Raw genomic sequence first — 19,165 nt, 5'->3', positions numbered from 1 at the left:
AAATAAAATATATTAAACAAATCACTATATATTAATAATTCCGAATAAGGAATATAAACAATAATATTATAAAGTTACACAATATAATACTAAAATGGAAATTATATATTTAAAATATTTGTAATAATATCAATACATTAAAAAATTAAAAAAATATCTACACGGACGTGTGGGTTAAAATCTAGTTATTGTTTAAATTTGAATACTTATACCTAAATATTTCTGGTTCAAATAATATTTATGTGTGTGTTCATATGCTTCAACCTTTGTTTTTACGAGACAAAATATTCTACCAACAGTTGTTGTAGAATAATTTCTATATGTAATACTTTTAGTAATTTATAATATCATAATTAACCCGTGCTAAAATATCATTTTAAAAATATATGGAAAATAAAATTACTCGTAATATATAAAATGTATCCAATGGTTATATTTAACTACTTAATTAGTAAAATAATTAAGGGGTTTCTAGTCATATAGATGAAATAACATAGCAAACCAAACTGAGTTGTATACGAATCAGCTTTTTGGGTGATCAACGTATACAAACCATGTTGTATTCGCATTTTTCAGAAGATTTGGTTTCAAATAGTTTATTCAGTTTTTTTTGTTCTAAAAAAAAAAAAAGTTTATTCTGATTTATCTAAATATATATTTTCAACCCCACTCTTGTTGGTGTATTTTTTTTTCTTGTTGGTGTATTTTATTTATTAAACTATTCATATATAGCTTGAGAAGCACTTCAAAAAGTGTGCCTAGGTTTTCAAGCAAAGTGCAATTAGTCTTTTATCTCAAGTTTGTCCAGCAGACTCCAATGCACCAATCATGTAAGTACTGATACAAATTTGGGTTTTAATAATAGTAGTGTACATTATTGAAACTAAACACCAACCTTTGGGAAGAATATTATAGACTATAATAGGGACAGTGACGCGCAGAAAAAACTACCACTATGTATTATGGAATTTTTGATTCATTGCTACATGTTGTAAAATATCAAAACCAATGAAGTATTATGAGATTTTATATTGAAAAAACTGCGGGTGCAAGAGAGCATTAGTCGTCAGATATAGAGATGATTCGAACATTATATTCTTCATATGCATTGGAGACTCTCCCCCATAGCCCAGAACATTGCATGTAATTCAGTTTTCCTTCTTGATGAGCACCGAGAAAAGAGTATCCGACGATGGGGTAAAACAGAACCGGTTTCTCAAAACCTGGGAAGCACTTCAATTCACGTTGAACTTAACCATGATGTACCTAAAAGATGATGGAAAAATTGTTCAGCAGTTTTTATTTTATATTGTGGAGGAAAGTAGTCATATATTTTTCAAATTGCTTCCAAAATGTCTGAATATAATGTATTTTTGGAATTATGTATTTGCATTAATGTTAGACGAAACACTAAATTTTCAAGGGAAAAGAAAGTTAGACAGACAATACATGAAATTCATTTTGTTTCCTACAGTACATATATTTATGTCTAAAGCAGTTAAAGAAAGCAAAAGAAAACTAGATTCAAAAAGATATACAATTTTTTTTTTACAGTTACATTTTTTTATTTATGTTAGTTGAAGTCCAATCATGTCAAATGTTTAACGTGTCTTCAAGACACCTGCCAAACAATGTGAGCCCCATCGTTTTTTCTACCTTGCCATTTTGATTTTTTAACTGAATGTTTAATTTAATTATGTACTAATTAGCAATAAATTAACCAAAACACACATTTAAAACCACGTTATTCTTTCACAGTATCAAGGGCATTTTAGGAATCTCATCAAGTATATAAACTCGCTGCTCGCCCCGCTCGTCTTCAACATCGTCAGATTTAGCGCGATTCATTTGGTTTCCCCTGCAATTTTCTCCGACAGTGTACACCAGAGGCTACACAAAGGTATCTTCTCTCTGTTTCTAATCCGTGTTTTATCGATCCAATTTACTGATTATCGCGATCGGATCTCGTTTCGATTTCGACCTATTTTGCCGCTTTTTCACATAGATTTGGGTTTGAATGTTCTGCTGAGTGTTGAGAATTTTATGCATTCAGGTTCGATCTGTGTCGGTGATCCGCGGAAAACTCACGTAATTTCATTTTGCATGTACCAGATCTGAGATTTTGATTTGAATTTCTCGCTGTTTGTGTGTATTTGTTTGTGAATTTCGCTTTTTAAGCGGCTCATTGCTAAGCAATAAGCATGATCACGAGTATATGATCTCTGCTTTGATATGAATCGGTAGCTTCACCTAGTACTCGCTTCATGTTTACTTAAAATGCATTCTATGTGCATCTTCTAATTCTTATGACACTGGATTCTGAGTTTAGCTATTTTATAATTCTTCTTTTAAATGCTTATAGCTTGGATCTAACATGTTGAATCTCAATTCTCATTCTCCAGTGCAGCTATATGAAAAAGAAAAAAAAATTAAGAAAATTTTCTGAATTCATATTGTTGTGGCTTGTGTAAAGCATTGAACATTATTTCTCAATTACGGCTTTTATTAATGACATTGATTAATGAGAGATCTGTAGCTTACTAAATATCTTTTTTTTTTATTAATCCAGTTAATTAGCACAATGGTGAAGATATGCTGCATAGGAGCTGGATATGTCGGTGGTCCAACCATGGCAGTCATTGCTCTAAAATGCCCATCTGTTGAAGTAGCCGTTGTTGATATCTCTGTGCCAAGGATCAACGCCTGGAACAGCGACCAGCTCCCCATCTACGAGCCTGGTCTTGATGACGTGGTTAAGCAATGCCGTGGAAAGAATCTTTTCTTCAGCACCGACGTTGAGAAACACGTGAGAGAGGCTGACATTGTCTTCGTCTCTGTCAACACCCCGACCAAGACCCGCGGTCTTGGAGCAGGGAAAGCTGCGGACTTGACTTACTGGGAGAGCGCGGCGCGTATGATCGCGGACGTTTCTGTTTCCGACAAGATCGTTGTCGAGAAATCAACTGTCCCTGTCAAAACCGCAGAGGCCATCGAGAAGATTCTTACGCACAACAGCAAAGGAATCAAGTTCCAGATTCTCTCCAACCCTGAGTTCCTCGCTGAAGGAACCGCTATCGAAGATCTTTTCAAACCGGACCGTGTTCTCATCGGTGGTCGTGAAACAACCGAAGGGTTTGCAGCTGTCAAGGCCTTGAAAGATGTTTATTCCCAGTGGGTTCCTGAAGAGAGAATCCTCACCACCAATCTCTGGTCAGCCGAGCTTTCAAAGCTTGCAGCTAACGCATTCTTAGCACAGAGGATCTCATCAGTAAACGCAATGTCTGCGCTCTGTGAAGCAACAGGCGCCAATGTATCAGAAGTCTCATACGCCGTCGGTAAAGACTCAAGGATCGGTCCCAAGTTCTTGAACTCGAGCGTCGGGTTCGGAGGATCATGTTTCCAGAAAGACATCCTCAACTTAGTCTACATCTGCGAATGCAACGGCTTGCCCGAAGTCGCAGAGTACTGGAAACAAGTCATCAAGATCAACGACTACCAGAAAACCAGATTCGTCAACCGCATCGTCTCCTCGATGTTCAACACAGTCTCCAACAAAAAGATTGCTGTTCTCGGCTTCGCCTTCAAGAAAGACACGGGAGACACGAGGGAAACGCCAGCCATCGATGTCTGCAAAGGCCTTTTAGGTGACAAAGCTCGTATCAGCATATACGACCCGCAAGTCACTGAAGAGCAGATCCAGAGAGACTTGACCATGAACAAGTTCGACTGGGACCACCCGCTTCATCTCCAGCCCATGAGTCCCACCACTGTGAAGCAAGTCTCTGTCGCTTGGGACGCGTACGCTGCGACCAAAGACGCTCACGGTATCTGCATTTTGACGGAGTGGGACGAGTTCAAGAAACTGGATTACGAGAGGATCTTTGAGAATATGCAGAAGCCTGCTTTTGTTTTCGATGGTAGGAACGTTGTGGATGCTGAGAAGCTGAGGAAGATTGGGTTTATTGTTTACTCTATTGGTAAGCCTTTGGACCAGTGGCTCAAGGACATGCCTGCTCTTGCCTAAACCATACAAAAAATCCTCTTCCTTAGCTTTTTATTTTCATTTTTCCCCAAATTATCATGAACTTTTCATATATTTTTTTTCCTGTTTACTATGTTTGATCAATAATTGTCCAACAGAGATTTTAGGTTTGTATTTTGCTGGTAATTATGTACCTTGGGTTATCATATACTGTAAGCTTTTCAAGTATTATATCCGTAATATAAAAATTTCTCAAAATCAGAATCATTTCTACTTGACTTATTATTTCAGAATATAATTTTGGACAAATCTCTTAGATAACACCACAAGAATTTTATGACGAAAAAAATAGCACAAAGGGAAAATCTTCAAAGGGATAACACCACACATTAAAAAGTAAAACGACTAAACTACTTCAAATCAAAACTTTATTCTAACCACCACAATGTCCAAAATACTAAAGGAGGAATTCTAAACTCTAAATCATAATTACTCAACCCAAAATCTAACTATAAATTTTTATTTTTCAAATAAATACTATTTTAAAAATTTCCATGTATATATTAAAGGAGGAAATTTAAACTCTAAATTATAATCACTACATCCTAAATCTAAATATATTTTTTATTAATGTTTCTAAGAATTCCCATTTATATATTATTTTGGAAAAAAATTTTAATTATAAAATATTTATACATATTTTTCATATGCAACTGACAAAAATTTATCAAAAAATATTAGTGACTATTAAAGACGACTCTCTCTGATAGGTTGCAGCGCATATGATTGCCACGTCGAACCTTCTATTTCCACCCAAAGTATAGCTCCCTCTGTTCTTGGCGCCACCTTTCTTCTTGGTCGTTAGCTCAGTGCTTTATATCTTCTCCTTTTCTCTCTATTTCCATTCCTCTCGCTCACACTCGTTCTCCCGAAAAGCAACAGAAGCTCAAAAGATCTTTCTCTAATCATATCATATCTCTTCGATAGCCTCAAAATTCTCCCTTCTTCTCTCATCTTCCTCTCCAAGAAAACTCTTTACTTCCCATGTCTTTGTGAGATGTTTTGGTCTTGCGTTTGTTGCGTCCTTCTACTCCTATACATCATCTACCTCATCTTCTCCTTCTTCTACATCTTCACTCAAGTTCCCCATGTTCTCCGCGCCTAAATGGAAGAACAACATCAACGAGGAGTTCTACGACCTCTCAAGAACACTCGTTCACGTGAAGAAGAGGAACCAACGCGCCAAAAGCGAGACCATTCTTGCTACTACGGCCTCAGGCAAAACCCCAAGAAGACAACCCACAAATCTTTCGCGTTAGAATCTTCAGAACCGAGGAAGAAGATCTTGTTCCGATGCGGAGAGTGCGGGAAAGGGTTTCGCTACGAGAAGTGTCTTTCGAACCATCAAGCGGGGATGCATTTATCGAAGATACAGAGGGTTTGCGAAGAGTCGATCAAGAGTCTTTGTGGTAGCTTTAGTCTTGTGAGGAAGAAGAAGAGATCGAGAGTTTTCAGGTACAAGAAGACTTTGTTTACTACGTTTCTTGGATCGTCTTCTGTTTTTGGTGAGAGTGATGAGGAGTTAGAAGTGGCGGAGTGTTTGATTCTGTTGTCTAAGAGTAGTCCTAAAGATGTAGTAAACGGAAAGAAGCTTGTTGGTGAAGCAACGGATGTTACTCCTGAAAGGCTTAATGGTTACTTGAGAAGCAAGAAAGTGAGGAAAGCTGCTGAATTTGAATATGGGTTTTTGAGTAATGAACAAAAGCTTCTGGAAGAAGGGGACAGTAACGAGATCGATCAACAGCTTGTTGGTGAAGCAATGGAGGCTGTTCCTGAAACGATTCATGGTTACTTGAGAGGCAAGAAACTGAGGAAAGGTGGTGAATTTGAATATGGATTTTTGAATAACGAGCACAAGCTTCTGGAAGAAAGGGTTAGTACACTCGAAGCTCCAAAAGAGCCTGCTAGTTTCTTGGGAGGCAGTAGCGAAATCGATCAACAGAAACAGAGAAGAGCTTGTGGATATGACTCTGTGATTAGTGGCTACGAAACATGGAAAGAGGCAGCGAGTTTCTTGGGAGACAAGTTTGAGCTTGGAGTTGGAGCTTTTGAGTGTTCTGATTCAGATGATGAGATTGTTACTGAATCATCTGGTAAAGGGAATGCTGAGCACCAATGCAGGCTGTGCAGCAAGGTGTTCTCGTCTTACCAAGCTCTTGGTGGTCACCAGACGTCTCACAGGATGAGCAGAAGCAAGAGCAAGAAGAGCTGCCGAGAGGAATCAGTAGAGCTTGATGATGATGCAGCGCAAGTGTAGCAATCTGCTCAAGGAAGGTTCATGCTTTAGGTTGTCACAGTAAGTACAACACTCTAAAACAGAGCATGACGAGGTTATGCTGAAACTCTGTTTTGAAGTTGTGAAGAGTTAGGTAGTCAAATTTTACTCTGTTTTTTTAGATGAGAAAAAAAAAAGACATTTACTTTGGGTTTTGTAAATTTCTGGTAAAGTTTGAATCTTTTACATTCTGAATCGAAGTTGTGCATAATGCGATAAGTCAAGATCCAGACTTTTTGCTCTGTTTTCGTAACAGAGTTTTTCCTCTGTTTTTCCGAGGAAACTGTTATATTCTTTGTTTCATTAACTCGTATTTGATTCTTCCGGTTCGAGTCAATTTTTGTGGATTTGAAAAGTCTTAATGGAATGTGTCGGTTGGGTGTATGATATTCAACAAAACTTTTGAGCATATAAATGAAATTAAATAAGGGAAATTAAGCCAAGTAACTAAGAAAAAAACAAAATTAAAAAAATCCTACTTTCTCTTCCTATCTCTCTCCAACTCTCTCTCCCAAAATCTAATTTCTCTTTTTTTTTAGCATCTCCGACCAATCTCTATAATAAAGATCTCTAAAATAGATGAAAAAATAGAAATAGTGTTTTTGCTTCAATGTGTTCCTCTATAATAGAGGAATAATATATTTACCTCTATAAATAGAAAAATGCTATCTTTTCCTTAAATATAGAGAAAAAAAAGCTTTCTTTTATTTATAGATCTCTATTATAGAGATGGATTAGAGATGGTGTTAGCAAAAAAAAACCATTAAATAACTACTTTTTTTCTCTAATATGGTAAACGAAAACGACAAAGAGAATTGTACGTCATTCTTGTAATTAATTTGAAAAAGTCCATGTGGTGAAAATTGGACCTACCAGGTGAAAAATAACATCAAATCATTATGTGTAATTCAGTCAGTTTTCACGTAGGATGTTAACTAGAGGGTTAGGGCCCAGCCCTCTTTTGTTTATTATAAGCACAGCCCTATTTTAATCCAATCTTATTTTAACCCTATTATAATCAAGGGTTAGGGCTGGTACCAGGGTTAGTTCATTTAATTGAAAAAAATATTTCATTTATTTTTGTTCTTAAATTTTAAAGATAAAACTAGAAAAATTAAGATATGATATGATTCTTTCCTCTAATTTGTTGAGCATCAAAATCAAAAGTTTTCCTCCCAAAATCGGAAAATCGAGTTTTTGCTCCACAACTAAGAATAAAGTTTTTCCGTCAAAAAAAAAATTGTGTTTTTTTCCGCCAAAACCTAATTTGAGTTTTTCCACCAAAACCACAAAATCAAGTTTTCCCGCCAAAACCGCAAAATCTCGAGTTTTTCCGCCGAAACCGGCAAATCGAGTTTTTCCGCCGAAACCGGCAAATCGAGTTTTTCCGCCGAAACCGGCAAATCGAGTTTTTCCGCCGAAACCGGCAAATCGAGTTTTTCCGCCGAAACCGGCAAATCGAGTTTTTCCGCCGAAACCGGCAAATCGAGTTTTTCCGCCGAAACCGGCAAATCGAGTTTTTCCGCCGAAACCGGCAAATCGAGTTTTTCCGCCGAAACCGGCAAATCGAGTTTTTCCGCCGAAACCGGCAAATCGAGTTTTTCCGCCGAAACCGGCAAATCGAGTTTTCCCGCCGAAAACTACAAAATCGTGTTTTCCCGCCGAAACAGCAAAAACGAGTTTTCCGCCGAAACCGACAAATCAGGTTTTCCCGCCAAAACTGCAAAATCGAGTTTTTCCGCTGAAACCGCAAAATCGAGTTTTTCCGCCAAAACTAAAACCGCAATATCGAGTTTTCCCTACAAAACCGGCAAATCGAGTTTTCCCGCTAAAACCGTGAAATTGAGTTTTACGGGTTTTCCAGAAAAACTTAATTTTACGTTTTCACGGGAAAATTCGATTTTGAGGTTTAGGCGAAAAACTCGATTTTGATTTTTTGGCGGGAAAACTCGATTTCGAAGTTTTGACGAAAAACTCGATTTTGCGTTTTTGGAAGGAAAACTCGATTTCGTTGTTTTAGTTGAAAACTCGATTTTGCGGTTTCGACGGAAAATTTCGTTGTTCAGTTTTTGGCGAGAAAACTCGACTTTAAGTTTTTTTTTGATGAAAAACATTATTAAATATTGTATAATAGTTGTGTGAATCAAAATAAAAGGGTTAGAATTTAAACCCTGATCCTATTAGGGCCAACCCTATTTAAACCCTGTTTAAAAAATGAGGGTTAGAATTACAAATGGGTTTGCAGGGTTAGGGCTAACCCTCTTAGGTTGAGCCCATATTAACATCCCTATTTTCACGTGGACGACGCCAGTTTACTGTGCTCTGGTTTCTTTTCTAGAAGTATAAAATAAAGATTAGCTTAATTTACAAATTAAGACTTTTAAGCAGATGGAGTAAATGTCATATTAATGTGTTTGTCAATTTTCATTAATAAGTATATATTTTATTACAATTTGTTTTTATATCAATCATTTAAGAGGAAAGATGAAAAAGCAAAACTCTTGGCTTAGCCATGAAAATAGGTGGATGGAGACAATGTATAAACGTATTCAAAAAAAAAAAAAAAAAAAGACAATGTATAATTTTAGCACTCTATAAAACAAAGGCCTAAACTCAAGGTCAAGACACCAATATTCATTAGTAGTTGTATAATTTTAGATCTTTAATAAATTATTACAATTTCTCTTGCTTTTTTGGGATTATTTTTATAAAAAAAATGTTTTTGTTTTAATAATGTTTAGATCCACCGGCAAAATCACTTGAGAGAACAAAAGCTCCATATTCCTCCTCTCCTTTGTTCCTATTCTATTCTTCCTCTTCCTCTTCCTCCTCTGCTCTTTGATTTTGAATCTTGATAAGGTCTGCTCAAGACGTGAATTTGAGGCAAACCCGTTTCGATTCACTCGTTCAATTTGATTAAAACCAAGGCGGGAATCTCAAATTCGGATCTTCCAACTGGTGGGTCGGAAACCCCAATGCGGTCTACGAGAAGACCACAAGGAAGAAGAAGAATAATAGCGACAAGCAACCAAACAGAGACGTATCTGGAGGCTAGATCGAGAATCGGGAGATCGGCGGAGAGGAGGTGGAATCTGATCGGATCTGATGTTGGGATTGGGATCGTTAGGAATTAGGGTTTTTGGATTGGGTTACAAAAAAGGAGGATGCAGCTTCACGTGTCGCCTAGCATGAGAAGCATCACGATTTCGAGCAGTAATGAGTTTACTACTGACTTGATGAAGATCAAGCTCGCAGCTCGTCACATCTCTTCCCGAACTCTCTTCCACACCATTTTGATCCTCGCCTTCTTGTTGCCTTTTGTCTTCATCCTCACCGCTCTTGTTACCCTCGAAGGTGTCAACAAGTGCTCCTCCATTGGTAAATTAAAAAAAAAAAACATCTCTTTTGTCTGCACATTTGGTTCTGCTTGTGTTCTTCGTGTTTACTGGTTCGGATCTGGATTAGATTGTGTGTTTTTTTCGTGCAATGATTGGGATCTTACTTAGCAGCTGGATCTGACTCACAAGTTTGCATCTTTTTAGTATTCATTGTCACAAGCATCTTGTTAGGTTTGTTTGATCCAACGGCAGCTCTTTTTGGATCGTACTAAGAACCAAGTTTTGAGATTTTTGTTTTTGGATTTTTCTTGTTAGGTCCCCACTAATAAATGTTTGGAGGATCTTGGTTCTTTAGGAGCTGTACGACCTTGATTTTTAGCACTCAGTACCTATGATTTTCACAATCTATGTCTCACGTTTCCCCATCAATGCATTTTGTTGGATTGTGGAGCTACATGACATTCTTTTGTGTGTGTTAGTAAAAGATACAGACTTGCTTCTGCATTACTAGATTTGAACCAAAATGAATGGCTCTTTAGGGTATTTTTACATTTACACTTATCTTTATGCTGATTTGAGTTCTATACTTCTTTATGGGATTAAGCTGGGTGTTTTATTTCATTGACTGCTCAGTTCCATTATGATGATCTCATTAAAGTTTTTTACTTTTTCAGATTGTTTAGGGAGGCGGTTAGGTCCACGTTTCCTTGGTAGGGTAGATGATTCAGAGGTGAGTGGTTACTTTCTTTAGTCTGTTTTTTTTTTTTTCAGTATGTTTTTCATGTTCTTAAATAATAGTTTTTTTTCCGCCTCATGTTTCTCTTTGTTGCAGAGACTAGCTAGAGACTTTTATAATATTCTAAACGAAGTAAGCACTCAAGAAATTCCAGATGGTTTGAAGCTTCCAGATTCTTTTAATCACCTTCTTTCAGATATGAAGAATAACCACTATGATGCAAAAACATTTGCTCTTATCCTCCGAGCCATGGTACGGTTTGTCCCTCCAGAGTGAGCCATATAAATAAGAAGATTGTCATATGTGATTTGTTTATGTCTGTCTTAAACAGATGGAGAAGTTTGAACGAGATATTAGAGAATCTAAATTCGCAGAACTAATGAACAAGCACTTTGCAGCAAGTTCCATTCCCAAAGGCATTCACTGTCTCTCTCTAAGACTGACGGATGAATACTCCTCCAACGCTCACGCTCGTCGCCAACTCCCTTCACCAGAGTTTCTCCCTGTTCTTTCAGACAACGCTTACCACCATTATATTCTAGCCACGGACAATATTCTGGCTGCATCAGTTGTGGTCTCATCCGCTGTTCAGTCATCTTCAAAACCGGAGAAAATCGTCTTCCACATCATCACAGACAAGAAAACCTACGCTGGTATGCATTCATGGTTCGCTCTCAACTCCGTTGCGCCTGCTATCGTCGAAGTTAAAGGTGTTCATCAGTTTGACTGGCTGACGAGAGAGAATGTTCCGGTTCTGGAAGCTGTGGAAAGCCATAACGGTGTTAGAAACTATTACCATGGGAACCATGTCGCTGGTGCAAACCTCACTGAAACAACTCCGAGAAGATTTGCTTCCAAGTTGCAGTCTAGAAGTCCCAAATACATATCTCTGCTCAACCATCTTAGAATATATATACCTGAGGTGAATCTTTATATCTCCTTGTTTCAACTTTCATTTGTTATTCATTCATATGCTAATTTCATCTCTCTTTTTTTTGGAATATTAGCTTTTTCCGAACTTGGACAAGGTGGTGTTCTTAGACGATGATATAGTTGTCCAGAGAGACTTGGCTCCACTTTGGGATGTTGACCTTGGTGGTAAGGTCAATGGAGCGGTGGAAACATGCCGGGGTGATGATGAATGGGTGATGTCAAAGCGTTTAAGGAACTACTTCAACTTCTCTCACCCTCTCATCGCAAAGCATTTAGATCCTGAAGAATGCGCTTGGGCATACGGTATGAATGTCTTTGATCTACAAGCTTGGAGAAAGACAGACATCAGAGAAACTTATCACTCTTGGCTTAGAGAGGTAAAGCTTATACTATAGCAGAGTCTCAAGTTATATCTCACTCTCTTACTCTGTTCGCTTTTGATTTTTGGGCAGAATCTAAAGTCAAATCTGACAATGTGGAAGCTGGGAACCTTGCCACCTGCTCTTATAGCGTTTAAGGGTCATGTTCACATATTAGACCCGTCATGGCATATGCTTGGATTAGGCTACCAGAAGGATACAAACATAGAGAATGTCAGGAAAGCTGCAGTGATCCACTACAACGGGCAGTCAAAGCCATGGCTGGAGATTGGTTTCGAGCATCTCAGGCCGTTCTGGACAAAATACGTGAACTACTCCAATGATTTCATCAACAACTGTCACATCTTGGAGTAAGCAAAAACCGAGACTTTTCAGATGATATTTGAAGGTACTGCAGGGTGTAATAGACAAGAGGGAAAGATACTAGGAAGTAAAAGAGGAGAGACAGAACAGGAGCACTGCAGGTTTTATTCACTATAAAGATTTCAGAAATTTTAATTTGGCATATACACATAAGGAAGCTTGTTGCAGCGAAGGGGGAAGCTACCTGGATAAAGAGAAAGATATTAAAGATTCATTCTTTCTGTAAAATAGAAGGTACCCTTTTTTGATAATTCTTTGGAGAACCCAATTCTTGAATCTTTTATATGATCAGAGAAAGATTGGAACTTTTGTATTATTTTTTTCTTTTGGGTTATTAAGGGGTCTCATGATGATCAAAAGGGGCAGTTGTTGTTTGACAATTGAAGAACAGTTTATACACATTTGCTCCAAATTTTTTATTATATATCATTTGAATTAATAATGTTGTACAATTCTCTGTACTCTAGACCCTGTTTATTGGATCATAAGAAATGTATCTTCTTTCTTAGCTTCATAATCATTTGAAGCTGTCATATTTGTGATGTAATCTGTTGTTGAGCTGAAGTTGATGATTAAAAAAGGTCAAAAAATTAGTTTTTTTTTTGATTAAATAATTAATAAGGAGATGATATGTACAGTGCATTTCGGATCTTTGATAAATAATTTTAAAAAGGAATGTAAAAAAAGGCTGAGCATTTTCATTGGCGTATAGAATGGGAAGAAGGACAGAGAGGAATGGAACATTTGGCTTCTATTGATTATCTTCTCTTCTTCTGAGATCTCTTAATCTCATCTCATACCTCTTCCTCTCTTCTTTTTCTTCTTCTCTCTGCTCGAGTCTGCTCAGAGATCCTCTGTATCATCAAACTTAGATCAGCTGCGACCCCCAAGTAAGAAAGTTAGGTCCTTTCTCTTCATTTCTGAGTGTGTTCGTGTTCGATCCATTAACCCAAATCGCTAATTTTGGTGGGGTTTGTTAAAAGATTGTGTTTTTATTGGTAAACTTCAATTGTTGATTGATTATTCATGATACCCTTTTGGAGAAAATATGATTCATGATTATATCTTTTATCATGATTCACATCATTTAATCAATGCTTTTATATTCAGTTACGCCTTTCAAGATTCAGAATGACATGATGATTACTTCCTAGCTGCTCTTGTTTCTAAAAACATTGTTCCCTTTCGCAGAAAGCAAAGAAGCAACGAGTTATAGTCTGGTGCCTGACTCTGGTTTCGAGCGAGCTCTTGTTAAGTCATTTGGTGAGAGGAGAGATTGGTTCTTTGGAGAGATATATGGCAGAGGTGAAGGATCATTTAGAGATTAAGTTCCGTCTCAATGATGGTTCAGATATTGGTCCTAAATCGTTTCCTGATGCTACAACCGTTGCTGCATTGAAAGAAACTGTGGTTTCTCAATGGCCAAAAGGTTAGTACTTACTACTTAGTAGTGTGTGTGCTTTTACTCTGCTTTACATTTATGGGATTCATCTTATTCAGAAAAGCTTAAGACTTTAGAATTGCATTTGCAAAGATTTCATCTTATGGAGAACATAAGAACCTGCTTTGAAACTGATTGTGAATCTTTCTGTGATTTTGCTTGGTTGATATGAGCAGAGAAGGAGAATGGGCCAAAGACGGTGAAAGATGTGAGATTGATAAGCGCAGGTAGAATATTGGAGAACAACAAGACGGTTGGAGATTGCAGGAGTCCTGTCTCCAATCTCTCAGATGCTGTCACCACTATGCATGTCCTCATTCAACCTCAGGTTACTGATAAAGGTAAAATAGACTTTCAATATCTTCTTACAAAACTACTCTAGATTTTGCGTTTCAAGCATTTTTATTACTGTTTGAGAGGATCTCTCAGTTGTCTACGGTTATGTATTTGTATGAGAGAATCTGATCTATTTGTTATGCTAATGTTTCTAAGCAGAGAAGAAGACGAAGAAGAAGCCTAAAGGTGATCTGAAACAGAACAATTGTGTCTGCTTATGTTTTGGACGCCGGTTATGAAAAGACTAGTAGAGCTCAAAGCTTTGGCAGATTCACATTCTCTTCTTCAGTCTCTTTTTGGGTGTGTGTGGCAACATTGCCTTTTTGGTCGCTTGAGATTTGGTTTCTAATGTAATTCTGATTCTTAAACACAGTGGAATCATAGATAACATTTCAAATTTGCAGACTAGAGTGAATCATTAAGAATTTTACAGTTGTTTTGTTACATTTAAATCACTATGAGTTATTAAACATGACACCTTTTGAATCCCAAGAAATTCCAGACATTAGTACTTTAACTTCTACGGAGTTACTTGTGGCAGACTGACAGAACACAAAGATAACATTTATCTCAATGCGAGGGTATTACAAATCATAACCAGAGATTATGTAAATGAATGAAATCTCTGAGGATGCAATAGAGTTAGTAGAAGAATTACACAAAATGACAACAAATTTACAGAACGTTTTCACACATCAATGTCACACTGGTTCGAACTGGTCAGTCGTCTTTGAGGCGAAGGTCCATTCTCACTTCCACCCAACAAAGAATGTCTCCTTTTCAATCCATTTTCTTTAACCGAGCCATTGTCTGCACGCACATACACAAACAAAAAAGAACAAACGTTAGCTGTTGCCAGGTGACAGAAGAAGCATATCTTGGATTGTGTAAGATTACCTTGTTTCTTCTCTGTGTGATTACTATCTTCACTAGGAACCGCCTCCTCCGAATCAGACAAAGGCGCCAAAGTGCAGATACCAAGCAAATGACCATTAAGGCAAACAAAATACTCAATGCAGTCCTCATAAGCCTCCAAACGAACGCAAGCACTCTGAGGTATAATCTTAGCCTGGAGCATGCTCCATAGCTTAGCTTTACAATACGGACAAACCTCAGACGGATGAAACGGAACCGCCTTGTTAATAATAACTTTCCTGACTCTAGACGTCGGAAACGACTTGAAAATCCCACGGAACAAACCAACGTCACCTTCTTCTCCTTGATCAAGATGCTCACACGGATCACTAACGTAGAGCACGTCGGTTCTGCACTGAGGCGGCAATAGGCTTCTCCCCAGCGTTCTCGAGAATCTTGTTCTGTAAACAAAGTGGCCGGGGATCTGAACCGTGCTGTTGAAGAGGCCGCCTTGTGTGCATCCTGAGCAGTAGATGAGAAGCTTCCCTAGGGCTCTCCAGTTGCCGTCGATGCAGTGGCTGCCGCTGGATTGCAGATCGAGCATCATTCTCGGGGCGCGAGTCTTGCAGAACTCTTTCCAGAGGACTCGTTTGGCGAAATCGTCGAACCATTTGCATACGCAGGAGAGTGTTGCGACTAGTTTTGGGTTCCAGTTTAGATGCTGGAAGACTAGTAAGAGCACGTCTTCGCTTAGATGGCCTCTTGTGCACTGGCAGGTAGGGGAGTGTGTGCAACGGTACTGCTTTGGTAGAATCATTCTATTTGCGTTTCCATCACACAAAGAGCTTACAAACTGCATAGTTAGAGACAACAGATCCATCAGTTCCCTAGTTTCAAAAAAAGGTTGGGGCATATACATGATAAGATTCAAGACAAGGCCTCACAAAAACCAAAAACATTTAGAGAGAATGAACTACACAGAGTCTCAAGGGCACAGCTTTCTCACTCCCATGTAATCTCTCTACGTCAGAAATGATTCTAAGAGAAGTTCCAGATACAATACTTCTTCATCCAATGATCACTAACCATAACTTCTTATCAAATAAAAACTCAATAATTCTCCATTCTCAAGGGCAAGGCTAAACTCAATACATGATAACCATCTCAGCGTCATACAAGCAAATTAAACAAGATTCAAAACAAGGCCTCAAGGGAACAACTTTCTCACTCCTATGTAGTCTCTCTCTACACCCACAAAACGATCCTAATAGAAGAAGACAAACTTCAGAATCAATAGTTCTCTAGCCATCATCACTTGTTAACAAACAAAACTCAATACTTCTTACATACTCAAAGGCTAATTAATATAAATCATGTACAACCAATAAAAACAGCCCATGACCTTGAAGATAAACACTCACAATGTAAATCAGATCCATAAGAGCTAACACTCAGATTGAAAAATCCAGAGAACCCATACCCTAAAACCTTATTCCAATAACCATTTCCAGATCCTAGAAAAGAGTAAAGGAACGAACTTTACCAGAATAAAACTTGTGGGTATTTCAACAAAACATCAACTTTGCTTCTGCTCAATCCCAGAAACCGCAAACTAGAACTCAGATTCCAGAAGAAGAGAGCTTTCGATGGGAAGCAAGCAACGATTGAGGAAACCTCCAAGACTCCGAAACAAAAACTCAGATAACCAGAACAAGGGAAGGAGAAGACAACAAACGAACGATTCGCTGATAAAAGAGAAGTCGATAAGAGAGGAAAGAAATCTCAAAGCTTTTTTTTAACTCCATGTAGCGAAGACTGGAATGGTAGTGCGACAGGCTGTGACAGTAGTAAACGACAACAGCCAGTTGACAAATGACACGTCGGATAAAGAATCTGGAATGGTCAATGGCTTTTAAAGTACGGCGTGCCGTGGGGTCCCGGTTTTAGTGTTTTCTTTTCTAGTCTCTTGTTTTTATGTAAACTCACAGATATGTACCCATAGTTACAAAATGTAAAAACATAACCTTAATTAATTTTTTTTTTTTCAATCACTGTTACAAATTTGACTTAGACATGATGAAACTCACAAATTATATAGAGAGTTTTAGGCGAGCCATCACAATTTTACACATCTACATATGTTTTACATACATACACAAAAGGTTTTATGTTTTCTTTTCTAGTCCCTTGTTTTATGTAAACTCACAGATGTGTACCCATAGTTACAAAAATTAAAAACATAAACTTTCTTAAATCTTTTTATGTATACAATCACAGGATTAGTGAACATGACAACGCTCACAAACTGTATATATTTTATGCGAGTGATGATTACACTCTTATACATCTACATATGTTTTACATACATACATACATAAACACTTGTGAAACATAAGAAAATAATATTTAGTTAGAGAAGAATGATGTTTGTTGTGTGTTACGTTGTTGTTGGAGAAGAGTTTCTTTCTTGGAGAGATATGACAGACTCAAAAGCACCAACAAGAGCTTTAACTTTGCTCTTGCGAGTCTCCACAAGCTTGTTAGCTGTTTCCTCGATCACATTGTTGAACAACAACGCTCTTGAAGAATCACTCTTCTCCTCTGTGTCTTGGTGTTTTAAAACAACTTCCAATGGTTTGGGCTCGTTGCTGAAGTTTGTTCCTTTGGTCTTTAAGCTTCTCTGACTTGAGGCTTTTGGGGATGTGTCTGCTCTGGTTTCGGTTTCTCCTCTCTTGAACTTGAGCTTTCTTGGACTGTTGTTGTCTTGTGATCCAATATCCAGGACCTTTCCTCTTTTGAATTTCAGTTTCATCGACTTGCCGTCTAGAGTAGATTCTGTTGAGATGGGTTTGCTTTTGGCTTGCCTTGTTGTGTTCTCATCTTCAGAGAGAGACTCATTCTCATTCTCATCAGCCTCTTCTACTTCCTCTTGTTGAGGAGATTCATCATTAGCTTCAGTCACAACACACACAGCTTCATCTTGACACTTTTCACTCTTTGGATCATCAATAGGAGGATCCATGACACATCTTTGGTTCTGATCAGATGCAACAGTCTCATTCCCTGTGTTCATCTTAATAACATAAAGAGTCTTCTCTTCAACCAAGTCTTTACACTTTTCTTCCACCAGCTTTTGCTTTAGAGGAACACTACTCAAGCTATTGCTCTCCTTCTTTGTCTTCAAGCTTCGAGAACACCGCTTTGGAGTCACTATAGCTCTCAAAGGCAGAACTACTTTCTTTGTTTCTGAAGCTTCAGATCCTCCACTAACCTTCTTCCTATTCACAGTACTGCGTCTAAGAGCCATAGCTGCTGTTTGCGCAACAGACTTCAGCTTCAAAGCAGTGACACGCTTGTTCTGCTCAACCATCTCCACCGCTCTCCTCCTTGACACAACAGTAGCTTTGAAAGAGTGTGAAACCGTCTTCTTCCTCTTAGAATCTGATAAAGACACAGCCTTTAACCTTGACCTGTGTCCAACTTTGCTCACCTCATGTTCACATCCACCATCAGAACCAAGAGAAGGACTCAACACTGATTTGGTCAATGCCTTCTTCTTCCTCAAAGGTGAATCAAAGCTTAGAGTTCCGGAGAAGCTTCTGTTAACCCTTTTGAGAGGCGAGACTCTAGGCTTGTCTTGAGATTCTTGTTTTCTTCCGTACTTGCAGGCGTCGTGACAAGAACCAGTGGGAGACCTGAGGTAATTAGGAAGAAGGGTCTCTTCGGTGTATAGAAAACTCAGCTTTCTAGTGGAAAGCCTTCTCCATGATCTGTTTACATCCGGTGAATCAGGCAAACAACGTACTGTCTCCTCAGCCATTAATCAGCTACAGAGAGAATCAAGGGATCATATAAACAGTTGTTTAAGAACAATTAAAAAGAAAAGGAGGATGCTTGATTATTGAAAACTAAAGGACACTAACCTTTTTGATGGTCTTAATTACACATTTAGGCTAGAGAAGATCATCTACCTGAAAAAGAAGATACAATCATAACATTGTTAACGTTGTGACGTGAATCAATCCATTGCCCACAAGAGGCTAATAGCCATCATAATCATAATCATAATCATATACAAAGAAAGCATTTTGATTTGTTCCATATTCAAGAGACATTGAATGATTAATCGTTTCCATGGTTACACCCAAATCATTATGTTTAAAGCTAACTAAAGAAGCTCTAAAGCATAGAAACAAAAAAAAAATCTCACTTTTTTTTTTGTTTCTGCAGGATGTAAAAGACAGACATTGATTCTTGCTCTCATGTTTCTATTTCATAACCACCACCAACGGAGAGAACAAATCTGTTTCTTTTGTTTTTTTTCTTTTTTTTTTTTTGCGTTTCAGACAAAAATAGTTAAAAGTTTATAAAAACTCCGACACGTGGGTAGAAGCGTGTGATCACTTTTAAGGAGCCTGATTTGTTAGGCTGGCCCATAATAATTAGGCCCAAGGCTCAAAGCCCGA

At 37.9% G+C, this 19,165-nt stretch overlaps 6 protein-coding genes across 9 annotated transcripts; 4 read left to right on the top strand and 2 right to left on the bottom strand.

Moving 5' to 3' along the window:
• Positions 1–1,826: 1,826 nt before the first annotated feature.
• LOC106329139 (UDP-glucose 6-dehydrogenase 3) lies at positions 1,827–4,026 on the top strand. Of its 2 annotated transcripts, none has more exons than XM_013767744.1 (2): positions 1,827–1,900; positions 2,570–4,026. In XM_013767744.1, exon 2 carries the CDS (start codon positions 2,582–2,584, stop codon positions 4,022–4,024), a length of 1,443 nt encoding a protein of 480 aa, XP_013623198.1. In that variant the 5' UTR covers positions 1,827–1,900; positions 2,570–2,581; the 3' UTR covers positions 4,025–4,026. The 2 variants fall into 2 exon arrangements, with proteins under 2 accessions (XP_013623198.1, XP_013623199.1); XM_013767745.1 differs by lacking the exon at positions 1,827–1,900 and adding an exon at positions 2,059–2,088.
• An 878-nt stretch (positions 4,027–4,904) lies between these two features.
• LOC106333581 lies at positions 4,905–6,420 on the top strand. The gene has a single exon (XM_013772012.1). It carries the CDS (start codon positions 5,148–5,150, stop codon positions 6,297–6,299), a length of 1,152 nt encoding a protein of 383 aa, XP_013627466.1. The 5' UTR covers positions 4,905–5,147; the 3' UTR covers positions 6,300–6,420.
• A 2,551-nt stretch (positions 6,421–8,971) lies between these two features.
• Positions 8,972–12,458, top strand: LOC106336188 (probable galacturonosyltransferase 14). Its single transcript, XM_013774942.1, has 6 exons — positions 8,972–9,695; positions 10,330–10,385; positions 10,488–10,643; positions 10,723–11,313; positions 11,399–11,701; positions 11,777–12,458. Exons 1-6 carry the CDS (start codon positions 9,482–9,484, stop codon positions 12,056–12,058), a joined length of 1,602 nt encoding a protein of 533 aa, XP_013630396.1. The 5' UTR covers positions 8,972–9,481; the 3' UTR covers positions 12,059–12,458.
• A 285-nt stretch (positions 12,459–12,743) lies between these two features.
• On the top strand, positions 12,744–14,296 carry LOC106336274 (membrane-anchored ubiquitin-fold protein 2). Of its 3 annotated transcripts, none has more exons than XM_013775061.1 (4): positions 12,744–12,957; positions 13,259–13,496; positions 13,685–13,849; positions 14,004–14,296. In XM_013775061.1, the coding sequence occupies exons 2-4, from the start codon at positions 13,364–13,366 to the stop codon at positions 14,081–14,083; spliced, it is 378 nt and encodes a 125-aa protein (XP_013630515.1). In that variant the 5' UTR covers positions 12,744–12,957; positions 13,259–13,363; the 3' UTR covers positions 14,084–14,296. The 3 variants fall into 3 exon arrangements, with proteins under 3 accessions (XP_013630515.1, XP_013630513.1, XP_013630514.1); XM_013775059.1 differs by having other exon boundaries at positions 14,001–14,296; XM_013775060.1 differs by having other exon boundaries at positions 12,753–12,966; positions 14,001–14,296.
• Positions 14,297–14,387: 91 nt separating this feature from the next.
• On the bottom strand, positions 14,388–16,494 carry LOC106336273 (EID1-like F-box protein 1). The gene is made up of 3 exons (XM_013775058.1): positions 16,243–16,494; positions 14,742–15,552; positions 14,388–14,654 (listed from the first exon to the last, which is right to left on the bottom strand). Exons 2-3 carry the CDS (start codon positions 15,514–15,516, stop codon positions 14,533–14,535), a joined length of 897 nt encoding a protein of 298 aa, XP_013630512.1. The 5' UTR covers positions 15,517–15,552; positions 16,243–16,494; the 3' UTR covers positions 14,388–14,532.
• A 436-nt stretch (positions 16,495–16,930) lies between these two features.
• Positions 16,931–19,036, bottom strand: LOC106332084. Its single transcript, XM_013770555.1, has 3 exons — positions 18,910–19,036; positions 18,623–18,670; positions 16,931–18,526 (listed from the first exon to the last, which is right to left on the bottom strand). The coding sequence occupies exon 3, from the start codon at positions 18,517–18,519 to the stop codon at positions 17,137–17,139; it is 1,383 nt and encodes a 460-aa protein (XP_013626009.1). The 5' UTR covers positions 18,520–18,526; positions 18,623–18,670; positions 18,910–19,036; the 3' UTR covers positions 16,931–17,136.
• Between the last annotated feature and the right edge of the window lie 129 nt (positions 19,037–19,165).

The sequence above is a fragment of the Brassica oleracea genome, chromosome C3 (genome assembly GCF_000695525.1).
Source record: "Brassica oleracea var. oleracea cultivar TO1000 chromosome C3, BOL, whole genome shotgun sequence".
Lineage (NCBI taxonomy): Eukaryota > Viridiplantae > Streptophyta > Magnoliopsida > Brassicales > Brassicaceae > Brassica > Brassica oleracea.
The sequence above is the reverse complement of the archived record's forward strand: the minus strand, read 5'-3'. Positions and strand labels throughout refer to the sequence as shown.